This window comes from Empidonax traillii, unplaced genomic scaffold, assembly GCF_003031625.1.
Source record: "Empidonax traillii isolate 1590-97213 ecotype Southwest subspecies unplaced genomic scaffold, ASM303162v1 scaffold616:size383281, whole genome shotgun sequence".
Lineage (NCBI taxonomy): Eukaryota > Metazoa > Chordata > Aves > Passeriformes > Tyrannidae > Empidonax > Empidonax traillii.
In genome coordinates, this window is record NW_020955809.1 from 232,826 (window position 1) to 251,874 (window position 19,049).

General features: G+C 46.3%; 1 protein-coding gene across 3 annotated transcripts in view; it reads left to right on the plus strand.

Moving 5' to 3' along the window:
* MAP2K5 (mitogen-activated protein kinase kinase 5) overlaps positions 1-18,835 on the plus strand; it is a 120,736-nt gene extending 101,901 nt beyond the window's left edge. For all 3 annotated transcript variants that reach the window (XM_027898687.1, XM_027898688.1, XM_027898689.1), the window contains 2 exons: positions 72-117; positions 18,322-18,835. In XM_027898687.1, coding sequence (XP_027754488.1) covers positions 72-117; positions 18,322-18,426 — 151 coding nt within the window. In that variant the 3' untranslated portion in view covers positions 18,427-18,835. The remainder of the gene's footprint in view (positions 1-71; positions 118-18,321) is intronic.
* Positions 18,836-19,049: the final 214 nt, after the last annotated feature.

Below are 19,049 nucleotides of genomic sequence, written 5' to 3' on the forward strand. Positions count from 1 at the left end.
CTCAATATTTAAACATGTAGGAAAAATGAGCCGTTGCTTTTATTTTGTGTTTATTGTGTTTTGTGACACAGCATGAAGAAGCAGCCAAAGGAAAGACCAGCACCTGAAGATTTAATGGTGAGTGAAAACTCAATATCTATCTGTCTGTGACTTGCTGTTTATTCATTTGTATAGAAGTGTATCCGTTTTTCCCTGCGTTTTTCAGTATGTACAGGTTTAAATCTAAACCCTTCCTGGCTGGTGCAGCAGTTCCATGTTTGCAGAGAGCACCCAAACCAAAGGTGGAATTACGATTCCACTGAAGCTGTTGGGTGTTTTGCTGTTCACTTGTGATTTGGAGAACTTTCACAGCCAGTATCAAGTTTCAACAAAAGCATTTTGATGCTCAATACCCTTTTTTTTTTATTTTCAGTTTGTATATCTGGGGATTAGAGCTTAATGTAGGGCACTCTTGGTCAGCACTTGCCATCTTAACCTTTCAAAACGTGAAGATTGAAAACAGAGGATATGGTCAAAACAGTGCATTTTAATTAAATGCAGGAGCTGCTGTTTTCCCTTAGACTCATGTGAAATGGAATTGTGTTGGCTGCAGAAGATTGAGTTAATATTTGGCTGTGCTCTGTCCATGGGAGGGTTCTCAGTGTTGGAATCTGAGATCTTTTTTGGCTGGCAGTTGTCATTTTTTCAGGGAGGCAGTAACAGGCTACCTGCTCTCAACCTGGTCCCTCGTGGCTGTGCATTTAGGGCTGTTTTGACTGTTCTTAAGCAGCTAGAAAAACACCATATCAAGCAATTACTGCAAATATTTACAGCGATTTATATTGTAGCTAAGAGTCATAATCCCCTCTGACTCACATCAAATGTCTTTGATTTTTAAATGTCATTACTTTCCTTCATATGGAGCCTTATGGAAAACCATCATTTTTTCTGGGGATGAAGCATCTGGGAATAACTGTAGCACAGGAATACTTTGACTGCAGGAATAGTCCTGATGGATTTTAGCAAGATGAAGACACTGGTGCATCCTCTCATTTGGTGCTTCCACGCTGGGAGCTGCAAGTAGAATAAACAAGTGTTTGTTTGCAGCTCCTCTCTAGTTAAAGGCTAATCCATGAAGATGCCCTGGGGCAGGTATCTCACAATCCTAGTCTCAGCTGAGATCCTGGTTAGGAAGGTATTTAACTGTGAATCTGATTTTAAGGGTATTAACTTCACCAGATCTACGTGTTCACTCAGGTACCCGCTGAGAGACCTCTGGAAAATGAGGCTTCCAGTTTCTCAGGGCCCCTCCACTCCGGGGTGCTGGCTCCTACCAAGGGCTCGCCCTGCCTGGTTTTGCCTTTTGTTTTTTATTAACTTCTGATGGTTGGGAGATTCTTGCAGTTAGTCACATCTGAGAAAACTTGGAGCAGGTTCTGGAGGTGTAGGCACATTTACCTCGTGCACTATTCTGCCATGGCTGGGTGGCTCAGCCATTAAAACAATGGAATGGGCTTTCATAAAACCTCGATCTGTTTGTAAATGCACGTTTGGGTGATGCAATCGGCCTGCCACTTATAAATAAAACATCTGCAGATCCACAGACCCCCATAAGTGTATATGTATGTTGGGAAGCAATAACACCACTCCAGGGTGTAGAGCCATAAAAATGAGGCCAAAGGGTGAGTGCCTGCAGTACCAGGGAAGTGCACAGATTTATCTTTACAACTACATGCCCTGGAGTGTGCTGGTCCCCTTTTTAAGGAGGTGTTTTGTAAAATAATTCTGAACTTCCAGCAGCTCTAGAAGAGAAAAATAAAATAAATAAATAAATAAAAAGGGTTTCTACTTTTTAAACAAAATCTTTTGTTTAATGCATTTTCTCCCCCTCGTGCTGCTTGCTATTCAGGGATAAAGGAACTTGTAACAACCAGTAGTAAAATATGAGGGAAAGTGCTGGTGAAATGAAGCAGTGACCCAGTCCTTGCCTGCAGGACCCTCATCACTGCCCTAAATTCACTTCTCCAGCCTCATGGGCTCCCAGCACCCAGTGCTTTCCATCCCACCCTCACTATTAGCTCAGGAGTTGCTCACCAGTCAAACCGTTTACGTTCTTGCCCTTTCCCAATCTTTTTATTTATAAAACTCATACACATATGTACATTAGCATGATGTGTCTGTAAAACACAGATAAATACAGCATATCTGTATATATACGTACATAAATAATTTATATACATCAATTTAATTTTAAAATGTATTACTTTATGTATTGATGAATAATCAGGGCCAGATAGTTAATAAACAGGGCCAGAAGAAAAGCTGTTCAACATCACAAAATCATTTCTTTTGGAAAAGACCTCCCAAGATCGACCCATCACCCTCTTGTTACCCAGACCAGAGCAGTGAGTGCCACATCCAGTCATTCCTTGAACACAAAATATCCTCTGAATTCTAGAATTTCTCACCAAAATATCATTCTGTTTCCTTGTCATCCGTCCCTGAAACCTCCATGTGATGCTGGTGGATAAGAAGCAGTGGACAGAGTGATGTAAATACTGGAGGATATTTGGAGTGGGGCAGAGCGATGCAGATACTGTCAGCGAAATCCTGGATCTTTGGGGTCAGCTGATCGCTGATTTAAATTAGGGCAGGATTCCCCCTTGTTCATTGAGTTTTGGGTTTGTTTTTTTTTTTTTTTATTTAAAAGCAGTGTAGCAGCAAGGATAAAAGGTGTAACACAAAATCATCAGCAGCTCCAACCAAACCCTCCTCCCCTCCAGACTCCAACCATCCTGCAAGTCACTATTTTGTAACCAGGTTAGTATCATTAAAGACTGAAAGCAAAATGAAGGGAGCAGAACATCAATCTTTTCCTGCTCTCCTGACAATCAGGGAATTGTTAAATGCATTTTGAAGAGCTGCCTGACCATACCTGGAGTGCCAGAGTGGCAACTCCGGCGGAGCCACGGGGTTGGATTTCCCCTCTCTGGCATAGAAGTCCTTTTCTTATAAAAGTCACAATTTTGTCAGAAAACAGGGCCAAAGCCGAGGCTGTGGGAAATTCCTGCAGAAAGGAATCCATGTGCAGGATGATCACCAGGTTTCCATAAGAGCTGGCCTAGGCTGGGTTCCTGTGTTGGTTTATTTTACTATTTGTTTTTTCACTCGCTGACCTTTCTTCCATGGACTCATCCCCAAAACAAGGTGTCACGTTGTTTTCTCTGTATATCCATAATCAACTCATTGTTTCAAAGTATTTCAGATTAACAGACTTGTTCCACAGGAGTGAGAAAAAAATTTCACCAAGTCCATCCAGGGAAAGGAACAATCTTTAGAGTTTACCAGTGGTTGTTCTAAACCTGCTCTAAAATTGTTCTATAACATGCTGCTCTTTTATGTCCAGTTTGTTACCTCTTAAGAAAAGGGCACAGAGTCAATTAAATTGAATATATTCCTGTATTAGCACAGGGAAGGTTGCACAACATCTCAGCCTGTTCCTCTCTCTTCTCTCCTCTTCCAACACGAAAATCTCAGCAATTCTTCTGTATAAAGACATTTTTTTCACCGTGAACTTCCACTTTTTTGGTGTAAAACACGGAGTTTTCTGGCATCCTGGGCCTGGCCTGCAGAGGAACGTGTGTGTTTAGCAGTGGTGATGTGGCTGCCTGGTGAGGTTTAAACTCCAGGGTGGCATCCAGGGGCTGGGCTGGCTCAGGAGCTGGGATGTCACTGTATTTACGGTATTTTCCCGAAGCTTTCCATTCTAAGCTCTATTTAATGGAATCTATGCATAGTAAGTAATCAGGTCAGAGAGAAGCAACATCCCCTGTTTGAGATCAATCGCTGGCTAATACTTTATCTGGGCCACTTTATTATCTCATGCTGATTCCATTCCCATTCTCCTCCTCCTTTGTAGCGTGCACTTCAGCTGTGGTAAAAGTACGGATCACATACATATTAAAAACATATACCCATTCTATCTGTATGTAAATGTGGGAGGCACAGCTGGATATTGCAGGAGTTTGATTTACTAATAGTTATTATCTGTTCTAGCTGTTCAGAGGCAAAGAGAGTCGCAGAAAACAAGCTAGCGCAGAAATTGCCTTTATGATATCCCTGCCCTGCTCTGGTAATTGTTTAAAATCTCTTCTTTAGCTGCAAGCTTGGCCCTTTCCTTTGCAGATTGTACATGATTCTCAGAATTGGGGAAGTCTCTTGGTGAGGTGGTTTTATTTTTGTCAGTGCAGCATCGAACTCGATCGTGCTACATCTGGCTGTTTAAACAAGGAACTCTACTGGAGATACCAAAAGTCAGGGATGTGGCTCTTCTTCCATTCTGCTTTGCCATGGAGGCATTAAAGTGCAGTCTTCTGGATGCTGCTTGGGTTTCTCGAGGAAAGGTTGGGCTGAGAAAGGCAAAGCTGTAGGCCAAGGGTGCAGTCACCTCCTGCACTTGGTTACTTCTGCGCGGATCTGATAATTTTTGTTCAGGTCTCCAAATTTTAAACACAACTATGAGCCTTTCTCCTCTTTAAAATTTAAATTACTGGTGCTTTTTACGTCGGTGTTGTGTTAATTTAGAAGGTTGTGTGATAAATTGTACATCATCTATGTCAAAACCTGCTGGAAAACATTCTTTTTTTAGTAGTATTATTTTAATGCCCAATGCAGTTTTGATGTTTCCCATTCCTGTGCATCCAGCAATCCCTCTCTCCATTCCAAGGAATAGCTCTAGACCAGGCACCCTGATCTTATTCGCTGTGATGGGAGTTTTTTCACATAAATGCTTTGTGTATTTAAATGTGTTAAGATACGTCTCAAGATGTTACAGATTCTCAAAAACGGGTTCTGGCTCCCTGTTCTTCCATCTCAAACAAGTGCAGGAAATTAAAATATTTTAAGTTGCTATATTTTAAGTAGGTATATTTTAATTAGTTGTGTTCTAGAGGGTCTGGGCAGTAGCACTTCTCCCCAGTAGGGTTAGAATGCTTGCAGTTTGTTGTGTTAAACCCTTGGTTTTAGCTCTCAGGAGCTACTTTTATGGTTTAAACAAACAAATGGAGGATCAGCCTAATCCTGCCTGGATTTTCATATAAACCTTCAGAATAAAACCAATAAAATACTGGAGGAAAAGGGATCTCCCCCAGCAGTGTAATGCCAGTGACATCACTGAGGAGCTGAGATGGCTGCACAGATTGGGGTTTCTGATGGGGTTTGGTGACTTTGGGGATAGACCAAAGGGCTGCTGCACTTTGCTTTACCCAAACACACCCCCTAAATCAGGTGAAATCAGCTTGGCAGATAAATGTGTGCTGTCTGCACCTGTCCAGATGTTTATGCATCGTTGTTGGGTCACAGTGAGCCAAGAATTTTCCCTCTTTGGGCTCCTTTTTTTTTATTTCCTGAGCTGGTGCAGGATCCATCAGTGATGATTTGTCCAGCACAAACTCGTCCATGTTTGGGCCTGTGATGGATGGCTCTGTTTGCAGATATTTAGGCTCTCCTCTGTCACAACGATCCCAGTTATTCACTCCCTGACAAGGAGAAATTCTGACAGACACCAAACACCTGCCAGATGTGAAGGAAAGGGCTCTCTCCTGATTTCCCAAGGCAAAAAGTACAGAGCCAAGTTTTAGCTGCTGTAAATATAGGATCATTTAGGTTGGAAAAGGCTTTTGAGATCATAGAGTTCAACCATTAAATATAGATGATAAATATTAAACTGTGCCTTCGGTCTGTCAGTTCAGACTTACAGCGAACAAGGAGTTCTGGATCAAATCCTGGATTCTTGGGAGGCAATATCAAAATTTATATTGACTCCCTTGATGCAAGGATTTCACACCAGGGCTCAGGATGCTCCTATCACTGTGTGTTCATTATTTTCCTTGCTTAAGGGAGCTTAAGAGGAAAATGTATGAATTCTTTCAGGTGGCAGCATTGCTCCAGCTGTTCCCCACTGAGCTGAAATTGGGAAAGGTGTGGCAGGGATCTTTCCCTCTTTATCTTTCAAAAAAAGAGGGGAGGGAAAAGCCATCTCTATCCTTAGGGATATGAGTTCTTTGTCACTTGAGAAACCAGCCCTTGAAATGGAGAGATACATCCTATCAGTGTCACTAAATCCAGCAATTACAGAGGACTGAGATGGTGAGGAGGTTAAGTGGGAGTGGTGGGGTTTGAAGGTGGTGCCTCCATTCCCTGCCTTCTGCACACCCCTTGCTCGTGGGAACACCGAATTTTTACAGCAGACATGAACATCTGACTCTCTCTTTCTAACATGCCCTAAAGCTGCACAGTATTCTGGCACTTCCCAGTGAAATGTGAAAAGGAGTGACTTGGGTTGGCTCGAAGAAGTGTTGAAAATCTGAGGAAATTGGACAAAAACAAATTGGCAACGGCTTAGAGTGATACAGTTAATATTTTTGGTTATTTGAGTCTCCTGGGCTTTGCAGTTTAATTTGAGCAAATGTTTCATTTGGCACTTCTGGTTGTTCCCCAGTTCTCCAGGCACAGGGACAAATATTTACATCTCACTCATTTTGGTAGCAGAATTGCAAATCTTTCAATTACTGTATGTTGAGAAGTTGTGCATTTGCCTTGTTGATGGTTTTTTTGTCAGCTGTCTTCCTTACGGATTTATTTTAAAATATATACATAAATAAATCTGTTAACAGTTCCAAAGTAAGAGCCATATCTTTAATTCCCAGCATATTGTCCTTTCTATTCATTCCAAATTCGTCAAGGAATTTGCTCTGAGAGGCAACTGTTGAAATCTAGGTAGGATTTGTGTAATGAAATTGGTATTTTAAATGTATTCAGACCCTCTGCGTAGATTAAAAAGGCTGCTGCCTGTGCAGTCCCAGCTACTCATGGGTCTCTAGTCCGATTAGCACCTCAGGACACTCCTGCAGTATTAAATAAGAGTAATAATTGCCTATGAATAAGCGGAGTATAAAGCAGGAGATAGAGATATGGCTTCTTAGTGACCTGTGTGCATTATGCCTCAAATCCCTTAATCAGATTTATGCCGCCTGATTCTTCCACCCGCAGAAATTCAGCTGGAGGATCAGGGCCTAAAGTAGTAAAAAATCAATTAATGCTACTTTCTAATTTGTGCGCTTGACAAAAAGAAAACCCCGCACGTAAACAGGGGACATTCTCCTCCTGAAGAGGGCCGCGCTGAAGGATTTTTTAATTGGATTTTCATTGTGATTGACAGCGTTTGATTATGACAGTAACTTTATTTGGCTGGACTGTGGGAGCCCCCTCGTTCGGGGGGGGGGGGGGGGGGGGGGGGGGGGGGGGGGGGGGGGGGGGTTTTGTTGTTGGTTTTGGTTTTTTGTTTGGTTGTCGGTTTTTGTTTTTTTTTTTTTCTTCCCATCAAATCTCCCTTTTCTCCCTGGAATTCCCTCCGGAGCAGCAGCGGTGCCTGTGAAAGAGCCTTTTAGCACCTTTGTTGCCGCCATCCCTGGTGACGATTGGGCCCAGCTGGTTGCGGGTTGGAAAATGCGCCTCTCACAAAGAGCTCGAGCATCTCCCTCCTCTCAATAATTTTAAGAGCCCCGGAAACCTGTTGAGGATTAGAAGTAGCTTTAGATGTGAAATGAGTGTTAAGTATTAGTAATCGGGAGATTAGGGCCCCGGGGACAACGGGAGATAAACAACCGCAATTAAGGCAAATCTGCCAGAGTAAACAAAATTGAGCAGAAACAGATGCCCTCGCCATTTTGGGGGATTGATTGGAGGGCACCGAGGAATCGATTTTTGTCTTGTTTACACTTCCAAACCCCCGTGATAAACTGGGAGGCTAAATATTTCATAGCGCCTGATTTTAGTTAATTTTTCTCGGTGCCTCACGGTGACCAGGCCGGGGCTCGCTCAGCCTTCACAGGGAGCAGCTAATTGCCTATGAAGGGCCCCTGTGTTTAAATGGGCTTGACAGGAATTTAAATTTTGTTTCAATCAACCTCTGTGCTCACAGCCTGCTCCAGTTTCTAATTTTTAAATTAAACATGATTCCCCCTCCCTCCTCTATTTTTTTTTTTTTGGGTTGTTTGAAGCCGCGGCCTCCCCTCCGGAGCCGGCTGCCGGCGCTCCCACCCGGGGCGGCCGCGGCAGCTCGGGAATGCGCCGCTTTATCCAGCCCGTAATTCCAAAACACAGCGAGCAGCAGCCGTGGAAAAGTTCATTGTCCCATAAATGTGCATCTGCCTGCTCGGATTTAATGGGGAAGGCTGGGGTAAACGCTCTGCCCGTGTCAAGCGGGGCTGGGGAGAGCAGGGCTGGCACCGGGGAAAGGCGCCCGGTTGTGTTAAAATCCAGCTCCGAGAATGGAAATGGTGTTCGTGGCCTCGGTCGTTTGTTCAGTGACCTTGGTGGAGATTCAAAGGAGTTGTGTTTTGGTTTTTTTTTCCCCAAGCCAACTAGTGGTGATATATTTTGCCTTCTGCGTGTTTTCAGCGCGTTCGTTCTGACGTGGGGTCGTACCTGAGCTTCCCTCACTCCTCGGGTGAGGGGACTTGGCAGCCCGTTCATCTTGATCATTTAATACTTTATTTAGTCCCTTCACAAAGCCTGGCAAGCACAGGGATGTTGTTTTCACTCGTGCCACAGAATGCAGGATGATCGTACGGGTACTTTTAAAAACAACTTGTTCATTTGCAGAAACTTCATCACAAAACCACTAACGAAGTATGGGCTGTTTCATTCTCCCCTTTTTGCTTCCAGCCACGTAATTTTCTGGGGTTTTTTTGGTTTTGTTAGTTGTTGTTGTGTATGTCTGTGTGTGTGTGTACACACACGGCGTTTTCTACTCCAAGCTTTGGGTGAAAATCATTTAGGAGATTGTTTCAGTTTACTTCAGCTTAGTAATTTGCTTTGTAATTATTTTTTCCTGTCAGGAGAAACCAGGGTCTCAAGACTTGGAGAAAACAACTGTTTTCTTGCCCAGTCTGGGGGAACATTTAGTCCCTGTTTGAAGGAAATACTGTAGCAGCTTTTTATTTTTGCTGTATCAGCTTTTAATTCCTGATGAGCTCTGCCGTGGATGAGACTATTCCTGTGCTCTCATGAGCTGAGGGCACTTCTGCAGGTACATCTCCATCAGCATTAGAGTTCAGGTCAGTGTGCCTTTCTGGTGTGAATCCCTTGCTCTCTCAGGGCCTCTGCTCTTTCGTTCTCATCACAGACAGGTCTTGAAGCTCATGAATTGAATCAATTTCAGATGAAGCCACAGCAGAAGATGTGCTCCAGGCACACACCTAATGAGCTCCAGCTACTGATGGGCACTGGGTCCACACACCAGACCAGGGCTGCTCCAGAGTGAAACCTCTTCCATCCCTGAAATGTTGCACCAGCCATTTCCCTCAGCAGATCTGCTCCTGCTGTCGACAGCTTGCTAATGTTGACATACTCCATCAGCCTTGGGCCACTCTCCCCATTCCTCTTCTCCAGCTCTTCTTAACCTCAGCAGCACTTGCAGGAGTAAAACTCCAATTATATTTCGGTTGCTTTGGTTTTTTTTTAAGAGTCATAACAGAACAAAGTACCTTTGCTGGGAGCTGGCTCGTTCTCCTTAGCTGAGCACCACGAGGAGTGCCAAGGACAGTTATCGATTTAACAGCAAATATCAAAAGCAAAACTGCTGTGGAAAGAACGATCTGCAGATGGGCAAACAGGCTCCTCTGTGCCACAGCCAAACCCAGAAGTCTGTAGGAAATTCAAGACTGGTACGTGGCACAGGAAGGGAACAAACAGCAGACCCATCCATGGGTGCATCGGGAGGTCCTGCAGTAAGAGGGGGTTGAGTTCAGGTCCGTGCTGGGGAGTGGAGCTGCCCTGATTCCTGCTGATCTGAGCTGGAAAATTCCCTCTAGACCCTTTGATGGTGAGTTGCCAGCTGGACACACCAGTCAGGTGCACAAGGGATCGCTTAGGTCTGCTTTTGGGGCCACCAGCCATCCAAAACTTCGGAAGAAGGTTGGAAAAAAAGCACTTGAATCATAATAGGAGGATTTGTATTGCTGTTTAAAACTGTGAGTTCAGGGGGACAGTTGCTCTTCAGTTTAAGGTGTTGAGGTTTAAGTTAAGCTGTTCTTCCTCTTGGTCCATCCATTAGGCCTGGGGACTCTTGTTATTTGAAGACAAATTCTGTGAGTTGCAGGAGAGTTTTGGTGCCTCAACAAAACTAAACCAGCTAAGAATCCCTTGCAAGTAACTTCATCGTGTAAAAGGGAAAAGTGCTTTGGTAAAAGTTAATCCACAAATAGATAAATAATAAGGAAAAAAAAACTACAAAAAGAATCCTTAAAAAAAAAAATAAAAAGAAAGAAAGAAATATAACTCCAAGGCTTCAGTGCTTAGTTGTGTTATCCATTTATCTTTGTTTGATATGGTTTGTGTCATCTTTTCACTGTCTTGCATTTCATCAGAGAGATAAAATCATTACTGTGCTAATCCAGGTAGCCATAGTTCTAAGGCTGACCTAGGCTAATCTGCCTTTGCAGTTTCAAGAACTATGTTTGACTCCTCTGAAAGTAACCTTAAATTGTAGTCTTGTAAGAATTCCAGAGCTGTATCCTTCACTCCTTCTCCTAATGAGGTTATGACCAAATGCTCATTATAATTGCTTTAGACTCCTTTTAATTTTCAAGCTTATTAATCATAAGAAGAGTTATTTAAAATTGCATAAATTAATCTTAGATTAAAAGCCCATCAAAGCCTCGAAACAATTAAGAATAAGTAGGATTTCCCTGGGGCAGCAAGTTTTATTTTAATAGTGTAGTCAGGTGGATATCAGAACATTGAAGTATGGTAGTGATTAATGTATGCAAAATTTAAATGAGAGTTTTTAAATGGCAAATCTAAATCACATATTGACCTAACTGTAGGCTTTAACTGCATTGTCTGTCATATATTTAAACTGTTTAGTAATCAACGTTTTAATTACAGTGTATGTTAGGGAGGCCAACAAACAAAACTCCCCCCCGTCCCGACATTCCACGTGCAGCTGTTTAGCAGGCCGGGCTCTGCTCTTGGCTGTGAGGAGTGAGGAGAGAGCAGGAACTCCAAGGAGATTAGTGATATTTAATTTTCCTTATGGATGTGTTCTCGTTCCTGCATCATCTCCAGAAAACACCACCTGGAGATGGCCAGGTTGGACAGGGCTCGGGCTGCTGGAAGGTGTGGAACTGGATCAGCTTTAAACTTCCTTCCAACCCAAACCATTCCAAGATTCTGTGGTGCAACTTTCTGGCCCTCTTTGCCACCTTCACCCTTCTCTAGGCACTTCAGTCCTCTCTGCTCCCCGAGCTGGCAGGAGCTGCAGGTGATGTCCTTGTGAGGGGGGAGATTCTGTGAAAGCGTTAAATTCTGGGTGCTTTTTCTTGTGCCCCTGGGAGTCCCTGTGCCCTCAGCCCTCCTGTGCCACCCACAGACCTGTCAAAGCACCGCTGGAAAAGCTTCAGGATGACATGACAGGCCTTCCAGTGCCTGCAAGGAGCCTGTGAGAAAGATGGAGAGACTATTTGCAAGGACCTGGAGTGACAGGATAAGGGGGAACGGCTTCAAACTGACAGAGGGCAGGTTTAGATCAGATATTGGGAAGGAATTGTTGGCTGGGAGGGTGGGCAGGCCCTGGCACAGGTTGCCCAGAGAAGCTGTGGCTGCTCCATCCCTGGAAGTGTCCAAGGCCAGGTTGAACGGGACTTGGAGCAACCTGGGCTGGTGGAAGGTGTCCCTGCCCATGGCAAGGGGTGGGATGGGATGAACTTTAAGGTCCCTTTCAACCCAGGCTGTTCCATGATCCTGTGATTCCACACTTTTGGTCCCTGCTGTGGGGGATTTCAGTCCAGCAGCAGGCTGAGAACAGGCCCTGGGGATGCTGAGTCCTCACCACGCACAGTGAGAGGCAGTCCTTGCCCTCAATAGTCGCTGTTCTGAGGACAGGAACCAGGAGACAGAACTGGGCCAGTAAACACTCAGTCCCAGATCAAACACAGCCCTGCAAGTACCCAGAAAAGCAGCTCTTTTAGGGTTAAACCTGCAAGGCCATCGCTGCAGGTGCCACGAGGAAGAGACAAGGAGGCTTCAGCTGACCTTGCTGCATCCTTGGGACACTGGGGACACGCTTTCTAGACACGCTGAGCCTCCCAGGCCCTACTGTTTTGAGCACTTCAGGTGCTCACACTTCTCTTTGCAGGGTAAAAAAAAAGCCATCCTAAAATTGCAAAAGAAAAGCAAGAGCTGGAGCAGCCAGACCACACTGAACAGTGTCCTGGAGCAGCCAGATCGCACTGAACAGTGTCCTGGAGCAGCCAGACCACACTGAACAGTGTCCTGGAGCAGCCAGATCGCACTGAACAGTGTCCTGGAGCAGCCAGACCACACTGAACAGTGTCCTGGAGCAGCCAGACCACACTGAACAGTGTCCTGGAGGCAGTCAGATCACACTGAACAGTGTCCTGCAGGGTCCTTTCACCCCCAGGTATGTTCTGTGCCTCCGTGGATTAACGGGTGTTCAGCCCTCAGATTTTTTTGCCCCACTCAAGCCTGAGGAGCTGCCTGGAGCATCCCCTGAGGATGCTCTGGCACCTCCTGTGCCTGTGAATTAACAATGTTTTGGGAGTATTGGCCTGAGGATTCCTCGCTGCTATTCCTGGCTGTGGGAGCCGAAGTCGGCCGCGTGGAGAGCGAGCTCAGATAATTAGAACAGCATTTAGTGTGGCTTGTCCTTGGAGGCAGGAGCTCTAGATGTGAAATCCTCCTCCTCCGCTGGAGGCTGGGGTAGAGGGATGAGATCCTGCACGTGCTGAGGTCACTGGAGAGGGCCACGAGGTCGGTTCAGGGTTGTTTGGGTTACTCAGCACTTCCCAGGGGTCCTGGGAAGCTGGTTCAGCTGCAGAGCTGAGGTTGGTGTTTGTCCTCTTGGAGGTTTGACTTGTCTTCCCCACTAAACGTGTGAATGGACAAGAACTTCCCCTCGAGTTTGTGCCCTCAGTAATTACAACAGCTATAAATGGCATGGACACCCTGGAGGAATTGGGAGCACTAATTGGGATGGTCACTGGGATACGCTGTTGGACAGCCAAGGTGGAATTTTTTGGGATTGTAGGGCTCCTCCTGCCAGCTGGAGGTGAGCTGCCAGCCAGGCTTTGCCGATGTAATGTTTACACCGTGGCTTTCCTTTGAACAGAGCACCTGCAGTGGGGGAAGGCAGGAACATCCCAGCTGATCCAGGAGCATGAGGAATGTCCTGGTTTGGTTGTGTTGTCAGTGCTGACAGGGCTGGGGTTCTGAGGGGGAGTGACCAGGTGGAAATGGGTGCCGAGGCAAACTCAGCTCCCACGTGTCCAACAGGGCCGTACAGGGCTGGGTCAGAGGATGCTCTTCCCAAGTCTCAACTCCTGCTGCCAGGGAGGCCCTACCAGTGTCACTGGGGATTAGGGAGTGGGAGCAGGTTTCCAGTCTTTGTTTTTTTCCAGATAGGTTCCATGTTTATGCAGGGAAGGCTCAAGTGTTGCTGCATCTGCTGCACCACCGAGACACTCAGTGCAGCAAAGCAGCCACCTTGCATCTCTAACATCACCAAATAAACTGCTGCGTTTTCCTCAGCTCCCCCCCCTTTAAAAAATGGCATCAGAACTGCATGTTAAGCAGCCAGTGAGCTTCCCTTCGAGCAGCCTGTAGCCAGCAGTAATATTTATTTTCTCTATTTGTTTTAAGCCTGTGAAGACCGTGGTTTGCTCCACACTGTCCTGATGGAGCCCTGACCAGCGAGCGTGCAATGCCCCCAGCCCTAATGTGCCATTAATGATAGGTTAATGTACAGTATAATGTTTTTTGGACTATGGGTTCATTACACTTCTGAGTGCAAGGTCCTTCTGCAGAGCGCCCAAGGTCCCATTGCATTATATCATGCAATAAAAATACCCTTTTCATATCACAGGCTAATAAACTGTATTTGAAATGCTGTCTGAGGGCACCGCTGTTGTCTTGATGGGCTGGGGCTGCAACAGTTGGGATCTTTCTGTTGTGGTTTTTGTCGGGCTGGGTTCAAGTTTTTTGAAGGAGGTGCAGGATTTGTCTGTGCTGCTTTGGAATAAATGGAGCTGCTCAGGCTGGGAGGGTTCCCCTAAAAGGAAAGGTTAGAAGGATGGCACCAGTGCAACCAGTGCAGTGCTGCTTCTTTCCCAACGTTCCTTGCGTAAGGATGAGGTAATTTCTTGTTACTTCTAATTTTCTGCTCTCCCCAGTCAACCTCTCGCTGGCCCAGGGGAAAAAAAAGCACAAGGAGATGGTGTTGAGGGTTAGGTGTGGATGCACTGTCAGGAAAAAAAGGGCAGTGTCACTGACCACCATTTGGGATTCAGGTTCCTGTCCGCTCCTCATCCCTCTCACCTTCTGGGCCCCAGGAAGCACCACCCTGGCATTTTTGCAGATTTACAAGGAAATTGGTGTCTGCCTGGCATTTCAATATGCTTTGTCACCGTTCCAGGTCGGCATCTGCCTGTTTTGTGGACCTTTAAACCAGTCTCCCAACAAACACTCACATCCCTTGCGCCTGGAAAGTGCTCTGGAATTCCAGGAGCGTTGCTTAAGGGGTGTTATTTGTGCTCTGCCTGTCCTTTGGCAACATTCAGGAGCCTCAGTGTTGGTCTGAACCTCCTTGGTGCTCTCCAGGCACACACATTTCATGGCCAGTGACAAAAGAACCTGTTTATGGGTGGGATTCTCCTGGATTCTTCCCTGGATCTGTGTATGAGAGGCAATTGAAGCTGTTACAGGTACATTAGACCAAAGGGCTGGAGGGATTCGGGTAGCTCAGAGTTGAGGCTGTGGGGGATGCACAGACTGTGTCCCAGGGGGAATTTCATCTCCCTGGGACAATTCATCCACCTGGACAGTTCATCCACTGTGGGCCCTTGGTGCTGGGAAGTGCCCCTGGATCTGCAGTCCTGCCAGGGTTGCCATATAAAGTCTGTTGCTCCAAAGTCTGGGTGGGTTTTTAACAGAAAAAAAGATTTCTCAGGCCAGAGGAGAAGGCCACGAAAGCAAATTGCTGAATTTTAAGGGTGGGTAAAATTATGGAACTTTTACCCTTGAATAATGGCCATTTAATTGACTGGGCTAAATGATTGATGGTTGGTGAGCAATGAGTTTGAATTCCCAGGGCTGTGTGTTCAGGGGGGCACTGCCCTTTTAATTTCATGTCAGATATTTAAATCACTTCCATCACCCTGGGAGAGGAGCTCCCCTTTAAAGAGTTAACCTGGCTGGGGGGACACTGCAACTCGAGCCCTGTACCCTTTATCAAGAGAACCAGATGAGACAAGTTCATTTAAAAAGCCTGGTTTGTCATTGTTTATCTCATTTTCAGGGTTGACACACGAAATTAGGCTGGCTGACACTCACTCCAGGGCTATCCCTGGCCCTGTCCTGCCTGACCTTTCCAGCTCCAAGCTGATGTGCCTCGGGAATCTCAGTGCATCCAAAGCCCAGGGTGAGGCAAACCAGTACCTGCCCAGTAAGGGAAACCAGTTCAGATAGTTCCACACTGAGGCCTGGTTGTTGAGACTGAGCTTTTCAGTCCGGTGGCAGGTGGAATAAATTTCCTTTTGCTGACTCTCGTAGGAGCATTTTCAGAATGAAAAATCCTAAGAAAAATTACAATGGCTGAAAATTTTGACCTGGTATCATTTGTATCTCCTGGTTCTGATGTTCTTGGTCACCCAGCGCTGAATCGCTGGGGTTTTGTGACCTGCTGACAGAATCACTGAACAGTAACTTACATTTTTAGTGGTGGATGGATTGAAGTGCTCCTCCATATCTCTTAAAGGTGGCATTACAAACCAGCACAGTGTGAACACGCACTGGAAAGGCCACAGAAGAATAAAATCAGGAAGAAATTAGAGTCAGAATTTCCAATCAGCTCGATAAATGAGTTAAAAATTGCCAAAAGAGCAATTAACAATAATCTCATTTACAAAGCAAAACAAACAACCCCAGAACTTTAGCTCAGAAATGAGAAACTTTTGCATCATGTTTGGCAGCACATTTGTCATTTTTCTGTGGCAGCTCTGGCTGCATTCCTTCTTGATGGGTTTGATTTTTGATTCCTGGTCATTTTTGGGTGCTGAGCCAACTTCTGTAGTTTTTGCTACGTTTTCCCTCCCAGTGTTGCTGTGAACGGGCCAAGGGCAGGGCTGATGGACTCCTGCCTTACCCACAGCTCCAGGGTGGGTTTGATGTGTTTGATATGTTTTGATATCCCAGTTTGATGTGTGTTTTGTTGCAGCTGCAGGGGTGAGTGCAGGCTGGATGCTGCTGGGTGGGGGCAGGTTTTAGAAGCGGCAAAGTGGGTTTGGAAGTAGATTTTGGCACAGGCCACCCAGGAACCACTTGGGAGCTCCTTGTTTTTGGTGCCTGACCTGGACGTGCTGCTTGGTTGTCCACCAAGAGCTGCAGAAATGGGTCCTATTGACACTGAATTTGTAGCTTTGGTGGAAATCTCCCGTTCCCTATTTGAAAACAAACAAAATATCCCCCAAAAAAACACCCTCAAACAGGACACAAAACCAACCACCAGGTTCTGAAAAACCATCTTCCTGTAAAACCATCCCCCTCAGCCTGAGAAAAAGCCTCACTGGAGCAGCAGAGTCCAAAAACAAGGAAAATCCAAAGAGTGGTTTCGAGTTAAACTTGATCCTGAGGAGATCAGTGCGTAAAAGCCCGGGTTTCCTTGGAATATCCTCACAGAACAAAGCAAACAGGGGGACCAGCGTGGCCAGCTGATGTCTCCAGCCTTGCAGGGCTGCAATTTCCCTGGGCACTGTTGTGAGGAGCTGAAGTGCAGGGATATCCCGGGTGTGAGATGGCTTTGGCTGCGGGGGGTCTCTCCATCGTAAAGGAGATTCATGGGAGAAGGGACTGGCTGTAATAGCTGCCTTTAATTGCCCCAATGCATCTGCTCTTCCTTGTCTGTGCCTCCTGATTGTGTTTTCCTGGTCCTCTCCAGTGTCCTTGGCTGTTTTGTTTAAGAGGCAAAACAGCTCCTTCTAGGCTGTCCTGCTTATAATAAGCATTTACTTTATTCCTGCACCTTTCTCACCCAAAAATACCCCCAAGTGCTGGGCAAAAAACACACTTGTACTGGGGGGTTTTTTTGCAGCACCATTTATTCCCTTTTTAACCATGAGGCTGCTGGAAATTCAGCAGCTTTGTGAAGGTCACACTGGAAAATATGTGGCAGCTTGGGAATCAAACACCAGCACTCCTGTCCCTGGTTTTCCCTGTCGTGCCCTCTCCTGAATTGTTTCCTTAGGTAAGAGCCAAGGAAAATCAGCAATATTTCACGCTGAATTCCTGTAAATCAGTGAAACCCAAACATACTTGGGATATTTGGAGCAGGAGCAAAAAGGAAAGAGGATTCTGCCTTCCCTCAGTGCCGTTCCTGCTGTTAGACATGCAAGTCCAAAGCTGAGGATTTTTAGTAGCCAGGTGTTGGGAGGAAAAAGACATTGGCCATATGCTCGGTGCCTGGAGCATCTGTGTACTTAAATGCATCATTTTAGGATCATCCATCTTCTCCTGGGAGCACTGAGCTCTCTGCTGCCATCCCTGTGCTCCCAGACGGGCTCTGGAACCCCTGGATCTGTCCTTCCCCCTCGGTGGGGCATCTCCCAGGCACTGACTGGCACCCACCAGCCCAGGTTGCTCCAAGGCCCGTCCAGCCTGGCCTGGGACACTTCCAGGGATCCAGGGGCAGCCACAGCTTCTCTGGGCAACCTGTGCCAGGGCCTGCCCACCCTCCCAGGGAAGGATTCCTTCCCAGCATCCCATCTCTCCCTGCCCTCCGGCACTGGGAAGCCATTCCCTGTGTCCTGTCCCTCCATCCCTTGTCCCTTGGAGCCCTTTAGGCACTGGAAGGTCAATACACAGGGAAGGTGCACAGGGGAGAAACTTTTAGGGATTGGTTTTTTTAGATTAATGTGTTTTTTTTTTTCCCAGGATATCATTTTCCCAAAACATTGTTTAGCAGTTGCACAGCCTGGAGGGCCATCCCAGGAAGGAGCTAAAGGGTCTAAACACGATGAGCTGATGGAACATAAAAATGACCAGCCAGTATTTCCAAGGAGTGCTGGGCTAAGGCCTCCAGGAGGGGTCTGGGCTCCCCCATATGAACAGTGCCCGTGGATAACACGGATCCCAGAGGAAGCTTCGCCGCTGGTTTCTTGCATTTTTATGGCTGTAACCACAGGATATTCCAACGTTGGGGTGTTTTTTTCCTTTCCCCAGAAAGGTGGTGTTTCCTCGTGGCTGACTCTGCCTGTCCCCCCTTTGCAGGGCCACCCGTTCATCGTGCAGTACAACGACGGCAACGCCGAGGTGGTGTCCATGTGGGTGTGCAGGATGCTGGAGGAGCGCCGGGCCACCCAGGGAGCGCCGTGAGCTGGGGGGGCATCCCAGGAAACCAGAGCTCCCCCTGGACCCAGGAGCACCATCCCCACGCTTCCCACTCGCCGTTTCTCCGGATCGCGTTTCCCAAAAAATGTTTTCTCGGAGGGTCAGCAAAACCTTTCAGGGGGTTTTGTTGCTGCCTTTCCCTCACCGCCACCCTAAGGAACCTTCTTCCCACCTTTCTTTTGCTGCTGAGCAATTTTACAGGTTATCTTCAGTTATACTGTCCACAGCCTTGAAGCAAGTATTTTATATCTCTTTTTTTTTTTTGGTTATTGAATGTACTGGATATTTCCTGACTCCAGAGTATTTTTTAACTGCGGCTCTCGCACAGATGACACGCCGAGTGTTCAGAGGAACCCTGAGGAGGTGGTGGCTGTCTCTGAGTGCAGAAAGCCACGAGATACTGGGTTGAAATGTAAAACAAAAGCAAACAAACAGAAAAAGAGCAGTATCTGGGCTTGCCCAGGTGAGGGGTTGCCCTTCCAGAGGGCATTCAGGTGGATCAGCACTAATAAATGACCGGGAATGCCTCTCCCTGCTGCAGGTCAGGTTTGCTGGGAGAGAACAGGGAAGAGAACACAGAACTGAAGAGCATCCATGGTCAGGCTCTG